Source organism: Alligator mississippiensis, chromosome 15, assembly GCF_030867095.1.
Source record: "Alligator mississippiensis isolate rAllMis1 chromosome 15, rAllMis1, whole genome shotgun sequence".
Taxonomy (NCBI): Eukaryota; Metazoa; Chordata; order Crocodylia; family Alligatoridae; genus Alligator; species Alligator mississippiensis.
In genome coordinates, this window is record NC_081838.1 from 26109683 (window position 1) to 26130657 (window position 20975).

Genomic DNA, 20975 nt, shown 5'->3' on the forward strand with positions numbered 1-20975 from the left:
GAGGCGCCCCAGGGGAGGCACTCGCAGTTTGTATTTTGGTAGGGCACTGTAAGGCAGGTGGCTCCGCACAGGAGCACCCCCTACTGGCCTGCCACAAGGAGGCCTCGTTAAACACAGTCCATAATGACCCACCCCAGAGCCAGCTGCATCCCAGGGTCCTGTGATACCAGCCCTGACACCCACCCCAGAGCCAGCCACATCTCTGCACCAGCCTGGGCCTCTGGCCTCGTCTTCTGCCCCTTGTTCATTAAAATGGATTTCCCTTGCAAGGCTGCACCTGCTTTGTACCAGTGACAGAGCACCCCCCCAGTGATGGTTGCATCTTGGTGCCAGACACGGGGGCTAATGGTTGGAGCCCAGAGGGCTGCAGGTCATATGTGAAAGGCCCTGGCAGGGGCAGGGGGCTGTCAGTTTGGAGGGAGGGTTACTGGGGGAGCTGGCTGTGAGGAAGGGGCACAGGCAGGGCTCTGGGGTCACCAGCTGGTCCTGGGTCAGGAGTGAGGGGCACTGGCAGGACTGGAGGGCAGGCGCAGGGGGCTGTGAGTCAGGAATGGAGGGCACCGCACCCCCCCTCCCCATATGGGTTGGAAGACAGGTCTTGCCTCTAGCCAAGAAGCAGGAAAGAAGCCAGGTGTCGAGCACCCAGCCCCCCACCCCCACCCCGTGCCAGTGGAGATGGGACCCAGGTGTTCTGGCTTCTGCCCCTTCCCACCCTCTCTTCTAATGGGGAACCCAGGCGTCCGGGCTCCCACCCCTGTCCTAGCCGCCCTCTCACTCGAGCAGGGAGAGGACCCAGACATCTGGGCTCAGAATACCAGGAGTGCTACCCCCAGGGCCACCAGCAGGGGGGAGGGGGGGGATCCTACTGGGTGGGGGCAGATCAGGGGGGCTGGGGCCAAGGCCGGAGCAGGAATCAAAGAGGGGGGCAGCAACACCCAGAACAGCTGCTGCAGCCGTGGCTAAACTGGTGCCCCCAGGGCTGTGCCACTGGGCTCCGAGCATGCCTGCGTGCATACGTGTGTGTGCACGCTCATGCCTGGGGCTGGCCCAGGCAGCCTGTGGGCATCTAGGTACGCACCGTTACAGCTTGGAAGTGTGCACACCCCTGTGCAAGTCTGTGCTCATGCATCCACACACTATTTCCCTCCCTCTTCACCCCCATGTTGACCCCACCCCAGCCCATTGCATTCTGGGACCATTTCCATGACACACCCCCACCCCACCCACACACACACCCAGCCCACCCCAGTGCATATTGGGAAGATTGGAAGAACACCCCTCCAATGGCCAAGCCCGTTGCATTCTGGGTTGCTTTATCTCCCTCCCCACACCCTTTGGATGCCCTAGTGCATTCTGGGATGCATGGGTGACCTTTCCTCCTCACAGTGGCACCCCCGTGCCTGCCCCAGAGCATTGTGGGATGCTTGGCATCCCTGTCTTCCCCTCCTCTCCCCCCCTCCCCTGTACTGACCCCCCAGCAGAGCTGTGGTGCTGGGTCCAGAGGCTCCAGGCACCCACCTTGCCAGCACTAGGTCAGGGCTTGGGTTTGCCCCTGCCTGCGCTAAGCCCCCACCACAAGGCTCTCTGGGCTCCTGGATCCACTGCTCTTACACCCCCCAGGAGAGAACCCAGGCGTCCGACCCCAGGCCCTGTCCCCCTTCCTCCATGAGCTGACCAGGGGCTTTGGTATCTAGCTCCATAGGCTTGGCCTGCCCCAGTGCCTGCATGCTGCGAGCAGGGGGCACGAGGGTGGCACAGCTCTGCCCCCCAGGCCATGCCTTGTTCTGTCTCATCTCCATCTTGCTGCCTCCCTGAGCACAGTAGACCCCGCACCTGGGCCTGGGCTGCACTTTGCTTTCTGGAGTCGGCCTGGGAGCAGGGGCACGATAAGGACATCCTCCCTGGTGTGGGGCCAGGGGCCCAGGAATATCGGGCTACCCCAGAGCCACTGCATCCACAGATGTCCCCCCAGCCCTGGTGCCCACCCTTGAGCCTGTTGCAGCCCAGGCCTGGTGTGGAGCCCAGTGCTTGGGGAGGCGGTGAGATGGAGACAAGACAGAACAGGGCAGGGGATGCAGAACCGCAGTACCCTCATCTCCCCGGCTTGCAGGATGCAAGCACTGGTGCAGGACAAGGCCACGGACATGGACACCAATGGCCTTGCTAAGCTCAGGGAGGAAGGGGAGCGCAGGTCGGATACCTGGGTTCTCTCCTGCTGCACGGATAGCAGCAGGGCAGGAGCAGCTGCGCTCGGCACTCAGTGCTGCCAGCCTGAGTTTGCTCCTGGCAAAGGGGCTCCCAGGACTCAAACTACTGTGAGAGAGATCAGAGAAATGTCATAGATAAGGGGCTGAGCGGGGCCTGTGCTCTCCCAGGCATCTAGGGTAGGCTGGGTACCCCCACTTGCTGCTCCATGGGCATGGGGTAGGTGGGGGCTGTAGCTCCCCTGCTTCGCCAGGGGTGGGGGAGAGGCGTGGGGTGATGGTGGGTGTAGGAAGGGGTTGGAGAGTATGTGGTAGGGGGTGGGGGGGTGGTCCTGAGCTTGACAGGGCTGATCCTACTGTCTCAGGCTGGACTTCGGCTGGACTTTGCCCTGGGGTTCCTCTCAGCCCCACTCTCCACCCCCTTGAGGAACCCAGGAGTCGGGGAGCATGGAGGTAGGTGCTTCTGCTGCCTTCTTGGCCTCCTTGCACCTGCTTTCTCTCCTCAGTCAAGTAAGGATGGTGATTGCAGCAACACGTGCTTCTGACACTGGAAGGTCTTTCATCGGGCACCGGCCATGACCCGGCTTGCAGGCAAGCCATCGTCACCGCTATCGCCACCCTTACATGACCTAGAAGCAGGTGTAAGAGCAGCAGAAACACCTCCCTGCCTGCTCAGAGCCCTTCTGGTGCCCACTCCTGTTGCAGAAGAAACATTCAAAACTACAGATCATTAAAAACCCCATAGGAAACAGGATGAGCTGGGCCCAGCATGGCCATGCTCTCAGACATCTGGGTCCTGCTGGGTGCCGCCTCTTGCTGCTCCATGGGCCAGGAGGGGGGTTACATATACATAATAAAAATAAAACTAAAAAAAATGACATTGTTTTAGTAGTTTTCTTGACAGAAATGTCGTTTTTTTGGTAAAAATTGCTCTTTCTGTCCTGCCAAAAAATACACAGGCAGCTGATGGGCTTGCCAACCTGTGCCCACGTTTCCAGGGCTAACCCAGTGTGATGGCCAGGCAGGCTGGAGCTGTGGCCTCACACAGTGGTCCAGGACTGTATGTACAGGGTCGTCTGCCCCACAGAGCCCTGAGGTCACGTCCAGCCTGGAGTCACGGCCTCGCACAAGTGCCTGAAGGACCAGAAAGACACACAAGCATGACCGCTCTGTGGCTGTTGCTCCAGGTGCCTGAGTGGGGCTGCCCTGCCATGTCCTCTCCAAAGGGAACAGTCACCACACCCAAGACATGCTCGTGTGTCAGAGCAGCTTTGCCAGCGGCCTGATACTGCCCAGAGCAGCACACACTGAGTGCTTTCCTCACCGAGGCTGGAGACCTGGACCAAACGCTGCATCCAGAGCTGGAGAGTCCACACGCTTCATCTCCCTGGTCCACACACTCCTTTCTTTATATGGCTTTCCTGAGCATTACACTCCCCTTGCCATGCATGCAAGGCTGGCCAGGCACATGCCCTCCAGAGCAGGGAAAGAGCCCTCCTCCCTGCCCTCTGCTACCAGCTCCAGGCATGAGGCCAGGCTGAGGGAGTCAGGGCTGCTAGGCCTGGCACCCCAGGGTAGCCCTGGGAACAGAGCAGAGCAGACTGGCACAGCGGGGACCCGTTTATTTATCCCCGACATACCAGACATGCCCCCCCTCCCCCTGTGGCTCATTTGTAGAACTCGTGCTCCTGCTCGTCCTTCTTGATGACGGTCTTGTAGGCCTTCTCAAAGTCCTTGGCCAGCACGATGTAGCGGTTCTCACGCACAGCCAGCATCCCACCCTGCCGCAGACACAGTGTCAGCCTGTGCTCAGTCTGGCCCCCGCATGCACATGGGGGCAATGCCCAAGCCAGCCCTGCTCTCCCTGAGGTCGACATGTGCTGCCCCCCATGGGTCTGGGCTGCCCCTGGGCCCAGTAACAGCCCCCACCCTCAAAGAAACACGTATGCAGAGGACATGAGGGGTCAAGGGCCCAGCAGCGGGGTCCACTGGGGGGTAGAGGGTGTCAGGGGTCCTTGCGCAGCAGCATCACCCCAGACCCCTGGGACCGCAGAGCCCTGTTAGCACCAGCCTGGGGCCTTTAGCAGCAGGACCCCCAACCCTCCGGGCAGGTGGGCACAGTGCTCACCTCCTGGCAGATGGAGTTGATGTCGGCTCCCGAGATCTTGTCCGGCCGGGCCACGTCTGGGGGTGGGGAGTGAGGGAAACGCTGGCACTGCAGCTGGCCCTGCCTGGCCCCCACAGCCAAAGCAATGGAGCATCCCTGGACCCAGGCCCCATCCCAGCAGTGTGTGGCCCTTCTATCATGCTCAGGCAGGAGAGGGTGCCAAGGACCCATCTCTGCCCAGCCACTGAAGCCTCCCCCTGCTCCCCTCATCACTCTTGCCAGCCCTGCCCCCTGGAGGGCTCTGTGCTGGGCCAAGCCACCCTGGGAAAGTGGCAGCCAGGTACCTCCGCCCCTGTCCCCAAAGGATACAGTCCTCCAGGTCCACCTCCTCCGACAGGTTCATCTTGCTGGTGATGGTGGAAAAGATGAGGCGCTTCTGGCGCCGGTCGGGCAATGGGAACTCAATTTTGCGGTCCAGGCGGCCGGGCCGCAGCAGTGCTGGGTCCAGCGTGTCTGCCCGGTTTGTTGCCATGATCACCTGGGCGGGGTGGGAATGGTTATGGTCACAGCCCCCACCCTGCCCCCTCAGCCCCCAACTGCCATTCCCCATTTCCCTTCCCACACCCTTCAGCCCCCCTCCCCTCCCTTCCCTTCCCATTCGTCCCAAGCTGCACCTTGACGTTGACGTTCTGATCAAATCCGTCCATCTGGTTGAGCAGCTCCAGCAGGATGCGCTGCACCTCCCTGTCAGCTGGGGACAGCGACAGGCCACGGATGAGCAGGTGTGGGGCAGCGCCAGCCCATGCCACCACTGTCCTTGCAGCCCGTGTCCACGGACCCTGCTCCACAGAGCAGTGGCATGTGGCCCGGGTGAGTGGTGGGATACGGGGCCGGGGGCGTGGCTGAGTCAGATCCCCTGAGTTTGCAGGGACCCCTTGGTCCTGAAGTTCTTCGCTGAGCCAGGCCTGAGTTGCTGCCCCCAGGCCCTGAACATGGCTACAGAGCAGCACAGGGAAAGAAAACCCATAGGGGGGACACGGGGACAGAATGGGGGGACCCAGGTACCCCAACACCTGGCTCCGTGATGGCATCAGGTGATGCTCAGAGGATGTGAGAGGGACAACTGCACCCTGCGCTTGAGCAAGGTGCCTGCAGTTCCTGCTCCATTCTAGCAAGGGGCCAACTGAGCAGAAGAGCACAGCACCTGCCAGCAAGGTTTTCAACAGAGATTTCTAAGGCTCTAGAAAGTTTCTAAGTCCTGGCAGGAGCTTCTGTGCCCCCCGGCTGGAGCTCTGCTGACCCCCAAGCACAGAGGTGGTGCCAGAGCCCTGCGCTGCACTGGAGTGCAACTCCTGCTCCATGGCTAGAGGCCTGTATTGCCTCCCTGGTATCTAGGTGTCAGACTATAGGTCTGATCACAACTTTGTATGCTATTGCTGCAGCAGGAGCATGGCCTGGGCACTCTGGAGTATTAGTTGAGAACCTCCTTCAGCAGCAGGCTGCTGGCAGCTGCAGCTCCCCTGCTTTCCCTGGGGCAGGGCTGGGGGTGATGCCTAGAGCTGTGTCAGGGGTGACTGTGTTGTGCTGCTCAAAGGTCAGACATGGGGCTTGTTGTGGCTCTTTCGGATAGGGCTGATCCTGTCCCAGGCATGGGTTGGATTAGATGTCGCATCCTCTGCACGTCCCTGCCAGCCCTGCAGCTCTGGGTTTCTGGGAGGACAGGGTGCTCAAGGGAAGCAGTTTCCCTGCTGCTATCTCAGTCCCCTCCTCCGTTACAGCGTAAACCCTGAGCCCTCTCCCCAAGAAGTGTTTTCCAAATCTCATAACTTGCTTAAGGCCAAGCAAGAGAGACTCGGTGCAATGCCCCACGCAGAGGGTCTTGTCCCCAGGAAAGGAGTAGAGGCTCTGCCCTCCTCACTGGTATGAAGGCCCCACAGCCCCCTACCCCCAGCCCCAGCTCACCCCCGGTCTGGGCATCAAAGCGCTTAGTGGCGATAGCATCGATCTCGTCGATGAAGATGATGGCAGGTGCGTTCTCCTTGGCCAGGCGGAAGACGTCCCGTACCATGCGTGGCCCCTCGCCCAAGTACTTCTGCACGAACTCCGAGCCCACCACCCGGATGAATGCCGCTGCACAGGCAGACAGACAGCAAGTCAGCCCGTACCTCAGTCATCAGCATAAACCAACTCTCCCAACACCAACGTGAAGACTCCAGCAGTCTGGGGCTGAGCAGCTCTAGCAGCACTAGCTACACACATCTCCCCCAGGCCCATCTGCCCAGCCCAGAGGCCCTCCTCCCGTCTGCTCACCTGTAGTATGATGAGCCACGGCTTTTGCCAACATGGTCTTGCCGCAGCCAGGGGGCCCGTACATCAGGACACCTCGCGGGGGGTCAATGCCAATCTGGAAGAGGCACGAGGCAAAGCAGCGAGCTTACAGAAGATCACTGATGGGCTCACTAGACATGCCTTGCACCTCCACTAGGCCCAGACACAGGGGACCGCCCCTACCTGCTTGTAGAGCTCGAAGTGGGTAAGCGGCAACTCCACAGCCTCGCGCACCTCCTGCTTCTGGATGTCCATGCCACCAATGTCCGCGTACATCACGTCCGGCTTCTGGTCTACATGCACAGGCCAGACTGCTGAGCATGGCTGCCCTGGGGCCCCCTGTACTCCCCTGCCTACCGGGGCTGCCCAACCCCACTTCAAACATAGGGCATACACCCCAAAGCCCCCATCACCTTGGAGCAGGGCAGAGGCACTGGCTGCATCTCCTGCCAGACCAAGGGCACCTAGAACCCACCCCTGCCTACAGCCCACCCGATGACAGGGAAGGGGTCGCACCGGAGGTGAGCATCATGATGCTGCTGTCAGCCTCGGGGGGCAGCACGTCCACCAGTGCGTTGCTGTGCTTGTGCAGCGCCACCGAGGCGTTGGGCTTCAGCAGTTCCCGGTCGATGGTGCTCAGGATCCGCACGTAGTAGTTGGAGCCTGCGGACGGGCCAGGGGGTTGCTCAGACCATGTTGGGGGTGCCCATGACCCAGCCCCCCAGGGCCAATGCTGTGCTGAGCTGCCCAGCTTGCACAAGGCAGACCCTGCTCTTTTCCACAGAGACAGAACAAGCACTGGGCAGTCCTCTGGCATCCCAGGATGCACTGCTCCCAGCCCGACAGCTGGAGGAGACCACCTGGTGATGAGTCAGAGCCATGCAGGCCCCTGGCAACTGCTCCCAACACGTGCCTCAGCGCCTCCCCTCAGCACCCGGGGCCGGATCTTGCCAGGCCATGTGGACTCCAGTTCCCATCATGCTCTGGGGCACGGATTCCAATTCGCATCATGTGCCAGGGCCCAGGGTAAAGGAGCAGGGGGACGCTGCCAGCCCCTGCGGTGCCCCCAGACCAAGAGCGGTGACCAGTCCCTGCCCCCCCACGCGTGGTGCTACCTGTGGTGGAGCCCACGATGGCCGTGTTCTGGTCGACGGCCTCCAGGAACTGGCCGATGACGAGGGGGATGCTCTGGATGCGCTTGACCTCCTCCTGCGCGTGCAGGAACTCCTTCTTCAGGTTCTTCTGCTCGTCCTTGATGTACTCCTCCTGCACCTCCAGGAACTCCAGCTCCTGCTGCAGCTTCTGGAGGGGCGGGCGCGGGGCACAGTCACACACATGGGCACGGGGACCCTGTGCCCCTTCCCCCCCAGTGTGCGGAAGCAGGGTCCATGGTCGCACACACGGACATAGGGACCCCTTCCCCTTCCCCCCAGGGCTGCCCAACCACAGCCGGGCCCCGCAGGAGCCCCCACTCACCTTGAAGCGGCTGTACAGGTCCTCCAGGTCCTCGGGCTCGGGGCACAGGAAGGACAGGCCGGTCTGGGGCCGGGACACGGACAGGGTGGGCGCTTCATCCTGGCGAGCACGACGGGCGGATGCGTCAGCACCGGCAGGTCGCAGAGACCCCAGCCGGGGACGCAGCCGCCCCGCAGACACGTAGCACATGCAATGTCCTGACCAGGGGGCACACTGGCTGCCATGGCCACGGGGCTTGTACGCACGCGTTGGTGTGACAGGGGTGGGGGGGCAGGCCCGAGCAACACAGTGCACGGGGTGGGGTGGACGCCTGGGTCCTTTGGGCAAGCAATTGGGGGGGGGGGTGAAGGGAAGGGAAGGTCTGGGGGGCAGGGGGTGTCCTGGATACCCGCGTCCCTCGCCAGGCCCGGCTGCGACTCAGCACCTGTGTGTGTGCGCACATGTGTGTGTGTGCACACGCGCCAGGCCTCCCAGCCCAGCGCAGGGGCCGTGTCCATACATGTTCTACACGGACACCTGCGCAGACTCGTGTGTGCACACACGCAGGTACTTGTGCGTGACTACACCGACGTGTGCGCGCGCACATGCAGACACACAAGAGCCCGCGTGCCTGGGGGAGTGCATGCACAGATACGCATGGGGGGGGGTGCCATAGGCGACTCCTCGGGGGGGAGGGCCCCGGGACCGGGGTGCCCTCGGAGCTGGGCCGGGCCGGGCCGGGCTCCCCGCCGCGGCTTGTTCCCTCCCGGGGCCGGGCCGGGCCGGGGAGGAGGGGGGGGGACAAGGGAGCAGCCCCCCGCACCTGCGCTTTCTCCGCCAGGATCCCGATCTCCTCCATGTCGCTCCGCGCCGGCTGCGTCACTGCCCCGCGGCCCCACGGGAAGGGGGCGGGCGCGGAGCATGCCGGGAGCGCGGGGCGGGACCAGCTCCGCAGCAGGCGCGGGAAGCCCCTCCCTCGCGCGCCCCGCCCCGCCCCCTTCCCGGAGGTTAGCCCGCTGCGGCAGGTTGGGGTCCTGGGCGCCCCCCCGCGCCGTGGGGCGCCTGCATGCCGGCGGGGGGCCCCGTTGTCCGGCACGCCGCCCGCGGGTCACACAACCCGAGGCCGCCACGTGCTTACAAGGGCGGGGGGCGGCGCCGCTAGAGGAGAGCCGGCCGCGCTGCCTGCGGCCCCGCGCCAGGGACGCAGCTGCCCCCGGGCTGGCCGTGCTGGCGTGGCCGGGCTCGACGCCCGCTCTGCGGACACGGGCGGCTCCTCCGCTGCCTGCTCCTGCGGCCGCACTGCGGGGACCCAGGCCCCAGGCCGCCGGGCTTGCGCGGGGCCTGCGCCGGGGATGCTGCCAAACGAGTTTGGAAATCCCCGAAGCCCCCGGCGGGCGGGCGGGGTGCTCGCCCTTGTCGGGCAGTCGTGGTCCTGGACCCACTCGCGGATTTGGGCTTGAACAGGAAACATTTCTGTGACAAAAAAGCCCGCGCGCTGCGCTGCGCTGCGCTGCCCGGTGCTGCGAGCCCAGCTCTGCCCCCGCCTGCCAGGCCCGGCTCCGCGCTCCATCTCGCCGCCTGCCCCTGCCCCTGCCCGTGCCCGGTGGCGCGGCTGGAAGTGGCACGGGCGCAGCGGGGGAGCGGGGCGGGGGTCCCGCGCCGGGTGCCTCCCCCGACAGCCCCGCCCCACCAGCCGTGAGTGCCCCGCGGGGGTGGTGAGGTGCAGCCAGGCCTGGGGCTGGGGGGTCCCTACCGCCCTCGTGCCCTGCCCAGGGAGCCCAGGCGTTTGGGGGCTCGGAGGTGTCTGGGGGGCAGGCGGCGGTGCACCCCCAGTGGGCACAATCTGCGCACTAATCCCCTTTCCGCTAGGGGGCTCCTGCCCAGCTAGCACCTGCCTCCACCTGCCCCCTGCCACCAGGCTCAGAAGCCCCCTCCAGGCCTGGCCCCTGGTCCGGCCCCCCCACCTCACTGCCCTTATGCAAGTGCATGCGTCGTGCCTAGAAGGCGTTCCAGTTTTCTGCTACTTTGTCCTCTTGATATGAAACCCAACACCGTTATGTCCTCTATAAAAATGGACATAAAGGCATCCGGTTTTGTATCAGTAGAGGACAGGGGACAACCTCTATGATGACCACCCTAAATTCATGCCCCGTCCCAGCAGCCCCCGCGTGCTGGGGCTCTGCACAACCCGGCTCTGTGCTCCCCCTGCGCCGCCCCAGGCCCTGCATGCAGGCACTACTGTCCCGTCGGGATCCTTCCCGCCTGGGCCCTCACTGGCCGCCCCCTGACAGGATACCGTTTAAACAAAAGAGGGAAACTCACCTTGACATGAGGACTGCATTTCCCTTTCGTGGTGTGAAACAATGAAACGGCTGAATTCATTGCCTGCCTTTGCATCTTTTTTACTTGGTCCCATAGTGTATCAGCACCAATATAAAGAAAATTAACATTATCGGCAATTGGGTTTTTTGCCTGATAACGTTGCCAATAAATACTACAGCCAGCCAGGAGCGTGGCCCTGTAGTGTGGAGGGCAGTGTCTGGATCAGGGACGGGCAAAGTCTGGTCCGTAGGCCGGATCCAGTCGGCAGTGGACTCCCATTTCCCAGCCGCCCCTGCACATGGCTAGGGCTGGTCTCAATGCTCAAGGCTGGGGTTGCCATGGAGACCAGCCCTAGCTGCGCTGGCAGGGCATGCAGCGCAGCAGAGCAGGGCAGGGGACTGCTTCTGCGTCAGGGCAAAGCTGCGATCTGTAGCCTGCATGCTCTGGGCAGGGGCGTGCAAGGTACAGACCGCGGCTCTGCCCTGGCTCCAGAGCAAGCTGCGACCATCGCAAGATCCCAGCAGCTCTGGAACAGCCCTGTGCCCTGCCAGAGGGCTGGGTCAGGTCTTCATGGTAACCCCAGCCTCACTATGGCAGCACAGCTGTGGCTGGGGTCTCCATGGAAACCGGGTCCAGCCATGCACAGAGGCTGCTGGGAAGTAGAGTCCACTGCTGACCGGATTGGCCATTTTACCCACCACTCATCTAGCTGGTAAGCGTATTGTGGGGGAAGGGGCGTGGGGGCAGACTAAGGCCCCTGCAGTGAGGGAGGGAGTGGGGCAGGCAGTGAGATTGGGGCAGACACTGCACAGCTGGGGCAGGGCATGGGATGGAGCCACGACTCATCTGGGGGGGTCACAGATTGGGGGCAGATCCTGCCACTGCATGCACCCCAGGAGGGCATAGGTGTGTGACCCCAGATGCATGTGGGGCAAGGGCTGGTTGGGACCAAGGTCAGCACCAGGCTCTTCAGCGGGAAGGGTGCTTGGGCTGGGCTGTGCTCAGGGCTGGTGGCAGCGGTGCTGGCTACGGGGCGAGCTGCAGCCACCCCATATTTCACCGTACCCCCTTCCCCTGTCAGTGCTGCCACCACACGCCTCTCCCCCACCTGTCCCAAGTGCAGCCCTGGCCCAACTCCCTGCCATGGAATCCAGCAATGCCCCCGGTTTCAGGCCACAGCAGCAGCCCGCCCTTGCTCACACACAGATCTGGGGAGCACATGCCCCCCATGCCCTTGGAGTGCATGCAGTGGTGGGCGCCACCCCGCCCCACTCCCTGTGCCCGCCAGAAAAACCGCTCACTGCTGTCCCACGTCCTGCCCCAGCTGTGCAGCACCTGCTCCTGCCCCACTCCCTCCCTCACTGTGGGGGGGGGCTCAATCTGCACCTCCCCACACCCTTCCCCCCCCAACAGACTTACCAGCCCTATGCTGCTCTTCAAGCTGTCAGGCTGCATATCGGCAATTGGATGGGTATTGGCCCATTTGGCTTGTTTCAAATTGGCCATCGGTATCAGCCCCAAAAAATTCTATCGGTGCACATGTACTGGGCTCCCCGGGGAAGGAATGAAGGGGTTTAGGAGGGTGTGAGCTTGGACACCTGGGCTCCCTGGGCAGGGAACGAAGCGAGGGGTTGGATGCTTGGATGCCTGGGTTTCCCACCAGGCTTTGACATGATTCAGCACCTCCCCCCAGGCCAGCATGACCCCTCCCATCCCCATCTGTGCCTTTTCAGTCAGGATCTGAAGCTTGTCTATTCTGGACCCATGCTCATGGCATCACTTCTGGTCCACCCCACACCTGGGCCAAAGCAGGGAATGGAGTGGGCTGCTGGGGATTGGCCTCAGGTGTATGATGGCAACTGGGGTCCTGACACTGAAACATGAAGGGAGCTGGAGTCCATGCCACCCGCCTCATCCTCCTGTGCCCACCCAATCCAGTCCCAGGACACCCTGGTTGTCTCCTGGCTCCAGCTGGCTCATGGGGGCAGGCTCTGCAGTGCAGTCACTCCATCCACCACAGCCCCCAGACAGCCCCTGGAGCAGGGCACGCAGGACAGGTCCCACTGCCTGGCTGGGTCTCCCTGCCAGTGGCATCCCTGCTCCCTCATCCTGGCTCACAGCAGCTCCAAGACAGGTACCGTGAAGCCCTGACCCCTGGGCTGGGCCAGTGCTGTGATACAGCTGTGATCCCAGAGCCCAGCTGGTGGAGGCAGGGGCAGCAGTCAGGTCAGGAAAGGGGGCTGCATGGGGCCCGCAGCAGTGCAGCTGGGAGCAACGTGCAACTGAGGGCAGTGCTGGGAGCAGCAGTCTGGGGCTCTGCGCATTGCTTTATTGAGACCACCCTGAGAAATGAGATAGGGAGAAGACAGAGGCCCAGAGCACTGTCTATCCTATCGAGACCCACGGCCTGGGCTGCAGACTCCATGGATCAGTCCCTGTCAGCCCACGCAGCTTGGCCTGACACTGAGTCAGTACCAGGGACTCCAGGTGGGGCCAGGCAGCTCTTCAACATCCGCTGGGGCTGATGCTCCGGTGGGTCCCATGGCGGTGGCAGCAACCAGGCACTGGGCATCATGAGAGCTGCAGTACAGGCATGGCATGAGCAGGAGCTGTCCCCTGGTTCTCCACCTTCGTGGTTCCCGATTGTTCCCCTCCCCAGAGGCGATCCCACGGCACCGCTGGGGCACCTACCCTGCAGGGGTTCGGCCCTGCCCCCGGAGCCATGCAGCCCTTGTGCTGAGACCCAAGGTCCTACTAGGGAAGGTAGAGTCAACACTCGCAGCACCCCCCTGGAAACAGAGATGCCTGAGCACAGCCCTGCATTCACCCAGCTGGGGGGAATCCCCACAATGAGAGAAGCCCAAGGCTGGACACACGGCTGCTAGGGCCCCATGAGTGCTGTGGCAGGGCAGGGGGGCACTTACATGTGTATCTGCAGGCAGCAGCTTTCCTGGGCCCTGGGTGACGTCTCGGGGGGCCTTGGTGGTTGGAAGCCTCCGCTCACTCAGCACGCGTGAGATGGTGCCCACCGCAGCTTGCAGGTCCCGCAAGGCAGTGCTGCTCAGCCCCAGCAGGGGGGAGGCTGTGGGACGGAGGTGCTAGGTAAGGCCACACACAGCTACGGTACACAGGAGCCCCCACTGCACCTGCCCACGGCTGCGGCACGGCAGGCTCTGGAGCCAGTTTTGCCCAGGGGCTGTGCATGAGGCCAGCTCTGTCCACCTTTGGAACCATGGACCTAGCCCACCACGTTACATGCTAGCCTCCTTTAGATGGGGAGGTTACAGAAAAAGGGGACAATTGAATTCTTGGGACAACAAATAAAAAACAAAGATGGGAGCACAGGTTAAAGGTTCAGAATAAGCACACCGAGTGGGGACACCAGGCAGAGTGCACTGGACAGCGCCCACTGGTCCTCAAACGTGTCCAAGGGGGCAGTGGACACTGCCCAGTGGTACTCTGCTTGGAGATGGGAACAGATCAGGGAAAGGAAGGCGGCCCCGCATTCCCAGGAGACTCTCCCAGCCAGAGCCTCCTTCCTGGTCACGTACACAGCCAGCTTGGCCAGGGCAAGGAGGAAGTTGGCCAGTAGGTCTCAGGCCCTGGTGGGGCTGCAGACAGGGAGCACAAAAACAAAAAGGTGAGGGGAGAAGGGCAGCCAGAACCTCAATAAGAGGTTCTGAAAAAGGAGATCCAGTGGCTGCAGCCCAGCACGCTCTAAGTAGGCACGTGCCAGGGTCTCCCTCTGCCCACAGAAAGGACAGGTGTTAGGGGCATCCGTGAAGTGCCCTGGAAATACGCCTGTGGCGACAGCTCCATAGAAGAGCCACCAGCTGAGGTCCTCAGTGGTGCACAGGACCAGGGTGGAATGCAGATTCACCCACCAAAGACCCACAGCCCTGCCCTCACCCAGGGTGTCCCACCACTTATGTCCAGGTGAGACCCGAAAATGGGATGATGGATGGTGCGGCACACAAGCGTGTAGAGCTGGCAACTATGGGTGTATGGAAGTGGGCTGGCTCTGTGTCCTTCTGCCTACTCAGGTGGTGAGCGCTGTGGGGCTCACAATGAGCTTTGGAAGGCTGAGGGAGAAAGGGCGGGGGGAGAAGGGGGACTGCCCTCATGCAGGACCTGATCAATGTAGGGGAGGGCAGCGGGGGAGTGGAACCAGCGCCTTGCTAATGGTGTCACAGCCACCTGGCCCCACTGGGACAGCGACAAGCAGATTCATGGAGATCTCCCATCCCCTGGGCAGCCAGCACCACATCTGGCTGGGCTATGCTCCAACCGGTGGGGGGGTGGCTGCATCCTGGCCCCTCAGAGACCTGACTCAGCCCATTGGACCTGGACCCTGCAGCAGCCCTCCCTGAGGCCCAGCCCTGGGCTCTGCTCCTGGCCCTGGCACTGCCTAGCTGCCTGGAGCAAGGGGGACTGCTTCTGTCCCCAGGGCAGCACCAGCAACGTGGGACCCTGCACCCAGTGCCACAGTGGCTCCCAACACCAGGGCCTGGCCCTGGGCTTTGCTCTGCCTCAGTTGAGAACAGGGACCTTTCCTGCCCCTGAACCAAAGCCTGAGCCCAGGAGGCCTGTGTGTGCTGTGGGGGAATGGGGAGCATGCATCTGCCACCAGGGGCTGGGGCAAAGGGGCAGGACCCTGCACCTGAACCCTGGCCTGGGCTGAGCTCTGCTGGAGCCAGCACTACCAGAGTCTGGGGTCAGGGTCAGCCCCAGCCATAGGCACAGACCAACCTGGCTCCCCGGGGTGCTGTGCAGCCCCCACCACATTCCACCCCACTGGAGCCTGGCAGGCTCAGCCCCTTGGGGAGCTGGGGTCAACCTGGGCCACCTCGATGGGGCAGCCCCATGACCAGGACAAGCCCCAGCTCAGCCCCACGACACCAGTACTTCTGGGGGTAATGGGCCACACCCCCCAGCCCTGGTACCTCTGGCCTCCCGCAGCTCCTCCTGCGCCGCTTCAAGCTGGGCCCGCAGCACGGCGCAGCCTTGGCACAGGCGCTGACCCCCGGGACAGGCTGCACCGCCCTCCGACCTCCCATTGGTGCTGCTGTCCACATCCCACGGTGAGCCAGGGTCTGCCCGTGGTGAGGGGCTGTCGGCCTTGGGGCTCAGGCACCGGGGGCTCCTTCCACAGGGGTTGGGTATCCTGTCCGCTGGGGGCTCAGCCCCATTTTCAGCCTTGCTTGTGTGGCTGTCCCGTGCTGTGGCTCCCCGTGGCGCCCTCGTATCCTGCCCCCAGGAGGTCCCATGCTGCTCCAGTGGCCGCCCCGTTGCCGCCTGCAGCTCTTCCGGGCTCCCTGCCCCAGGCAGTGACTCCAGGCCGTTCTCCGCCAGCCGGCTCCTTGCAGGTGTAGCCCTGCTCCTGCCGCTTGCCACTGTCTCTAGGCCCCCCATACATACCCTGGAGGCTGCAGGGCCACGTGGGTCTGGAATTGAGGAGGAGCAGAGCCGGGAGTCAGCACCCCAGCCAGCGAGGTGTGGTCAGTTCCTGCCAGAGAGGGCAGGAACCCACAGACCACACCTCGCCTCATCCCCTAACGTGTCCCCATACGCAGCACCAAGGGAAACAGCAATAGCACATGCTTGCTTTTTTCCCCCCCTTTCCTGTCACCCCTTGTCTCACCCTGTCCCGCCCGAGGTCAGGGCCCGGCCGCCTGGGCCTCCTGCGCCCTGGGACATCCCTGAGTCTAGCACCCACCTTGACTGCAGCACTGTGTCTGCCCCCACCGTGTGCACTGCCTGCCTGGCTGCCAACGGCTCATGGTCCCATTGCTCCCTGAATGTGCTGTCCCAGTACCACCCCTGAACCCCATGCAGCCTGCACCATGCGGATCCAGTGGCTCACCCCTTCACAGTTGGCCTGGGGGGAGCACAGAGGACACCCAGGCCACCCTCACCATGGCCAGGGACAGGCCCCGTGAACAGTCCTCTGCAGCCCGCTGGTGCCCCGAGGGGAAGAGCTCCTTACCCAGTGAGCCAGCACTTCTGTGATCCTCCTGTGTGACGCCCATGTTGGGTTCCCTCTGCCCCTGCATCAGGGGCACCTGCTCTGCAGTGCCAGGACCCATGGCCCCTCCACAGGAAGGCTCCAACACCTGGAACGACAAGGGGCTCTTCCTCAGTGCCTATAGCTTGGGGCGCCGGGGGCAGCTGCCCTGGGACCCGGGAGCCCCCCACACTGACCTGGGGTTGCAGCCGCCTGGCCTGGCACTGAGCTAGAAGGAAATCCTCGGCCAGGCCCACAGCCTCAGGGCCGCTCTCAGGTCGCTGCTCCCGCACCCAACGCTGTGCCTGCTCCGGCAGCAGGCTCAAGAACTGCTCCAGTACTAACCGCTCCAGCACCTGCTCTTTGCTGTGTGCCTCGGGCCGCAGCCAGCGTTGGCATAGCTCCTGCAGGCGGCTGTAAGCCTCACGTGGCCCCGCTGTCACCTCGTAGCGGAAGCCCAGGAAGCGCTGCCGTGCCATCGGGTCCTCTGTGCCTACTTTGGTGTCACCTGCTCCCTCGGCCTCTGCGTCACGCTGCTCCCTGGCCCACCATGCTGCGGCAGGCGCCGGGACTGGCCCTGTGGCAAGCAGGGGCCTGGGTCCCTGTGGCCCATCCCGGCACCGTGGTTGTTGACCATTCACTGGCTGCTGTGGCACCAACCAGCGCAGGATCTCATCCGCTGTCCAGTACTGCACTGCGGCTGGGGCCGGGGCCGAGGCTGGGGCCTTCCCTGCTGCTTCGGGCTCCCCTCGGAGCTCCACCGCATTTGCCTCTGTCTCCTTGCCCCGGCCCCTGCCCCGTACCGCCTGCTCCAGCAGCGCCTGGAACTGCAGCCCTGCACCCGGGCCCTCTGCCCTTGCCAGCTCCCCGTGCTCCTGCGAGGCCGGGGCCTGCGCCAGGGCCTGTAATGCCTCCAGCTGCCTCTGCAGCAGACGCTCCAGCAGCTGTGCCTGGAAGTCCCGCTCCTCACGCCGCATCTCTCGGTCATGCTGCATGAATTCCACCAGGCTCTGTCGCTCCTCTGCCCGCCAGGCGCTCACACGCCGTGCACGCTTCAGCTCCAGTGGGTGGGTGCGCCCATGCTTTGGTCCTGTGCCCCGCGCTGCCTCTGCTGGCCCCTCCTCCCGCGCCTTGCGCTTCCGCGCCCGCAGGTGGGCCAGCCGGTCCAGTGCTGACAGCTGCCGTGGCTCCGCCTCGGGCTCCATCGCCATGGAGGTAGAAGGGCCTGCAGTGAACAAGAGCATACGATGAACAACCACAAGGTTTGCAAAGCACCACCCAGAGCCCCATCACCCCCAACTGGACACGGAGAAGTGAGGGGGTACATCCCAGGCCCCAGCAAAGACTGTGCCCCTCTGCAGTACCAGGACAAAGGCCTCTGAGTGTGCAGTGCTCTCCCCAGTGCCCCAAGCGGGAAGCTCAGCTAAGCCGCCCATCCCTCCTCCCATTGGGCAAAGAGAAACCTACCTATCACCCTTCAATTACGCAGACCCAGCCCACCAAGTTTCATGCTGGCCTCCCTTCGGTGGGAAGGCTACAGGAAAAGGGGACAATGGATTTCTTGGGACAAATAATAAAGAAACAGAGTTTGGAGTGTTGATCATGGGTTCAAAACAAGAATGCCAAGCGGGGACACCAGAGCACACTAGACTGGCCCTCAGGTGAGTCCAAGGTGCCAGCAGACAGTGCCCAGTGATAGTCTGCTCAGAGACGTAAACAGGGCAAGGATAGGAAGGTGGCGACACAGTCCCCAGCGTCCTCTTGGCCAGAGCCTCCTTCCTGATTGGATATATGGCCGGCTTGGCCAGGGGGAGGTACCGGGGCTCAGTGGGGCCACGGATAGGAGATGCATAAATAAAGGGGTGTGACAAAGTGTAGCTAAAGCCTCAGCAGGAGGTCCTAGAGGCAGTGCAGACAGGTACCAGGTAGACATGCGCTAGGGTCTCCCTCTGCTCACAGCAGGTACAGGTACCCTGGGTGTCCATGAACTATGCCAGATATGTGCCTGTGGCCATGGCTCCTGGGGGTCCATGGAGAGGGGTCTCCCAGTCGCTACAAACACCTCTGCAAGGGACCCTGACTGCAGGCATGTCCCCGCTATGCCTTGGGTTGTGCCCACAGCGTGTCTGCCCAGCTCTGCTTCCTCAGCCCCTGCAGAGGGGCCATGAGGTGCTCAGCTCCTCCCACCCTGAGACAAGGCGGCTGCGAAGCAGGAGCCTGACCCACTCAGGCCAGCCGCTCTGCATCCCAGGGCAGACCCTGTTGCCAGAGGGGGCTGCAACCTGAGATAGTAGCTGAGGTCAACCTAAGGCAGCTTCGGGGACTCTCTTCGTGACTGGCCCACGGCACAGCCCTGATTCCATGTGGAGGGAGGCCATATGGTTCCCCCTTGGGATGCCCATGTCTACAGGCTTCCCCATCCCACTGCTCCTTTCCTGGCACTGATTCAGGACCCTGTGGGGGGACAACTCCGTGCTCAGACCCTGACCGAGCCACATGGTCCCGTGCTGAATGCAGAGGGGGTGTCATTGCACCAGCGCCCCTCTCACGCAGACTAATTAAGCTACTTTATTTAGTGTTTGTGCAAACAACCGCAGCAGGTGGTAACTCCCTAGCTCCTGACGGCCTCCCCTTCCCAGCCTGCCACTCCGTGTGCTGGGGTCCATCCTGGAAGAGGGAAGACGTGGCCTTCCCTGGCCACCTCAGGGGGTTGTTTTCCTGCCCCTGGTCCGTTCATGGTCTCTGGGCAGAGAATCGCAGGACAGCATCCCCTGGCTCACAGGATGTGTTTGAGGGCTGGCGGTGTCATCCAGAGTGTTCTACTTGGTGAACGCCTGTGGCGCACTCCTTGCGAACTGCCCTGAGTGGCCTATAGCGAGGAGGGTTATAGTTTTACTTGGGTCAGCCCAGGACTGACGCGGCCCTGCCCGCGGAGCTCCATGGGGAGACACATCCAGGGCAGAACGGGAGATCAAAGGGGCGCGCTACGCGCCTCAGCCCTGGACCCTGGTGCCAGCAGGCCCCAGGCTGATGGCTCACGCTGGGGCGGCCCCAGTGACAGCCGATTTCCCAGGCCAGACCAGGCAGCCACAACTGTGCATGTCATGGGATGCCTTGCCTGGGACAGACATGCCGAGCTCCGCTGCAGCCCCTGGATGCCAACTCCCCTGCACGCAGCAGGCACTCACCGGGCTCGGGGGGCAGCTCTTCCTCGGACGCCTCCTCCTCCTTGACGCGAACGGCCTGCACCTCGCCCAGCGCGTCCTGCCCCTCGGACAGGCCACAGCCCGGGTCCTCGGCACCCTGGCTCTCGGACGCGGCTGCCTGCGAGCCCCACTGATCCGAGGCAGACGCCTGCGACTCCCAGTGCTCAAAGGCAGCAGCGCCCTGGGAGTCCCAGGACTCGAAGCCAGCAGGCCCCCAGGCCTCTGAGGGAGCGGCACCCTCTGGCCTTTCCCCGGTGAGGGCCCCATCACCGGCCTCCGAGAGAAAGCCGGCGCCGGTGCTGGCGCAGCGCCGCATGATCTGGTCCATCTCCTCGTAGAAGGGGCAGCGCATGGGTGGGCGCCCGGCCGCGTTGTTCTCCTTGGCCTTGCGGTAGGCCACCTTGAGGCCCTTCATCTTCTCGCGGCACTGGTCGCCGGTGCGGTAGATGCCCAGCTCGGCCAGGCGCTGCGAGATGCCGTCGTACACCACGCGGTTGCGGCCGCGGGAGCTCAGGTCGTGCACGGCGGCCGCCTCGGCCCAAAGGGCGATGAGCACCTTGATGTGGTCGGCCGGCCAGCTGGCCGCGCGCTCCTGCGGCTTGTCCCGGCGCATGGCGGGCCTTGGCGGCCGGAGCTCGGCGCGGGGATGGTGCCGGGCGCCCAGGGGGCCCCGCAGCCGTGCAGGAGCCTCAGGCCTGGGCGGCGCCAGGCCGGAGCAAGGGGACCCCGGGGTGTCGCGCAGCACCAGACCTCTGCGTGGTGCCAGGGGCGTCCCCCTAGCGGGCCGGAGGAAGCGGGGGTGGCGGCGACGACGGGCCCATTGGCTGCGGGCGGGGGAGGGCGAGCGTGCCACGGCCGCAGCAGCCACCACCTGTAGGGAGAGGCAGACAATGGTGACCACCAGGACAGGCCCCGCCCCACGCCCCTCCCCTCACAGCCCCGCCCCTAGATGTGGCCCCATCCCCGCGATGCCCCGCCCCCTCCGATGGCCCCGCCCCCTCCGGGCCCCTCCCATCCCGGGGCCCCGCCCCTCCCCTCCCCCGTACCGCCCCGGCCGTCCGCGGAGCTGGGCCGCCCTGGCCCGACGGGCGCGGGGGAAATGGGGTCGGGCGCTGCAGCACCCACCGCGGCCGGGCCTGGCGCGGGAAGGGGCGGGGCCGGAAGTGCCCGCACGCCCCGGAAGTGCAGCCGGGGCGAGGGCGGCGCCGATTGGCCGAGCCAACCGCCCATCCGGGGAGGCGTGCGCCATTGGCGCCGGCTCCCGTCCGTCAGCGGGAGGCGGGGCCCGGGAAGGAAACGCGAGCAGCGATTAGGTAACTCCTCCCTCGCCCCACCCCCGTCGGGTGGCT

At 63.9% G+C, this 20975-nt stretch overlaps 2 protein-coding genes across 2 annotated transcripts; both read right to left on the reverse strand.

The window, feature by feature from the left end:
* Positions 1–3811: 3811 nt before the first annotated feature.
* On the reverse strand, positions 3812–9025 carry PSMC4 (proteasome 26S subunit, ATPase 4). Its single transcript, XM_014603388.3, has 11 exons — positions 8918–9025; positions 8116–8214; positions 7755–7941; positions 7156–7302; positions 6823–6932; positions 6622–6715; positions 6274–6441; positions 4986–5062; positions 4681–4849; positions 4333–4388; positions 3812–3985 (listed from the first exon to the last, which is right to left on the reverse strand). The coding sequence occupies exons 1-11, from the start codon at positions 8951–8953 to the stop codon at positions 3872–3874; spliced, it is 1257 nt and encodes a 418-aa protein (XP_014458874.1). The 5' UTR covers positions 8954–9025; the 3' UTR covers positions 3812–3871.
* Positions 9026–12723: 3698 nt separating this feature from the next.
* LOC102567870 (retinitis pigmentosa 1-like 1 protein) lies at positions 12724–20970 on the reverse strand. Its single transcript, XM_019489745.2, has 7 exons — positions 20752–20970; positions 19609–20497; positions 16618–17645; positions 16403–16529; positions 15360–15860; positions 13341–13498; positions 12724–12996 (listed from the first exon to the last, which is right to left on the reverse strand). The coding sequence occupies exons 1-7, from the start codon at positions 20854–20856 to the stop codon at positions 12988–12990; spliced, it is 2817 nt and encodes a 938-aa protein (XP_019345290.1). The 5' UTR covers positions 20857–20970; the 3' UTR covers positions 12724–12987.
* Between the last annotated feature and the right edge of the window lie 5 nt (positions 20971–20975).

What these genes read in the sequence shown, in the direction of transcription:
- PSMC4 (XM_014603388.3), bottom strand. Translation starts at nt 8,953, where the DNA reads ATGGAGGAGATCGGGATCCTGGCGGAGAAAGCGCAG. An exon ending in GGAGGTGGACCTGGAGGACT is followed by an intron (nt 4,389 to 4,680) that starts GTATCCTTTGGG and finishes CCCCACCCCCAG; the next exon opens with ACGTGGCCCGGCCGGACAAG. An exon ending in TCAACTCCATCTGCCAGGAG is followed by an intron (nt 3,986 to 4,332) that starts GTGAGCACTGTG and finishes TGTCTGCGGCAG; the next exon opens with GGTGGGATGCTGGCTGTGCG.
- LOC102567870 (XM_019489745.2), bottom strand. Translation starts at nt 20,856, where the DNA reads ATGGGCGGTTGGCTCGGCCAATCGGCGCCGCCCTCGCCCCGGCTGCAC. An exon ending in AGAGCTGCCCCCCGAGCCCG is followed by an intron (nt 17,646 to 19,608) that starts GTGAGTGCCTGC and finishes TGTTCACTGCAG; the next exon opens with GCCCTTCTACCTCCATGGCG. An exon ending in CAGAAGTGCTGGCTCACTGG is followed by an intron (nt 15,861 to 16,402) that starts GTAAGGAGCTCT and finishes CCTCAATTCCAG; the next exon opens with ACCCACGTGGCCCTGCAGCC.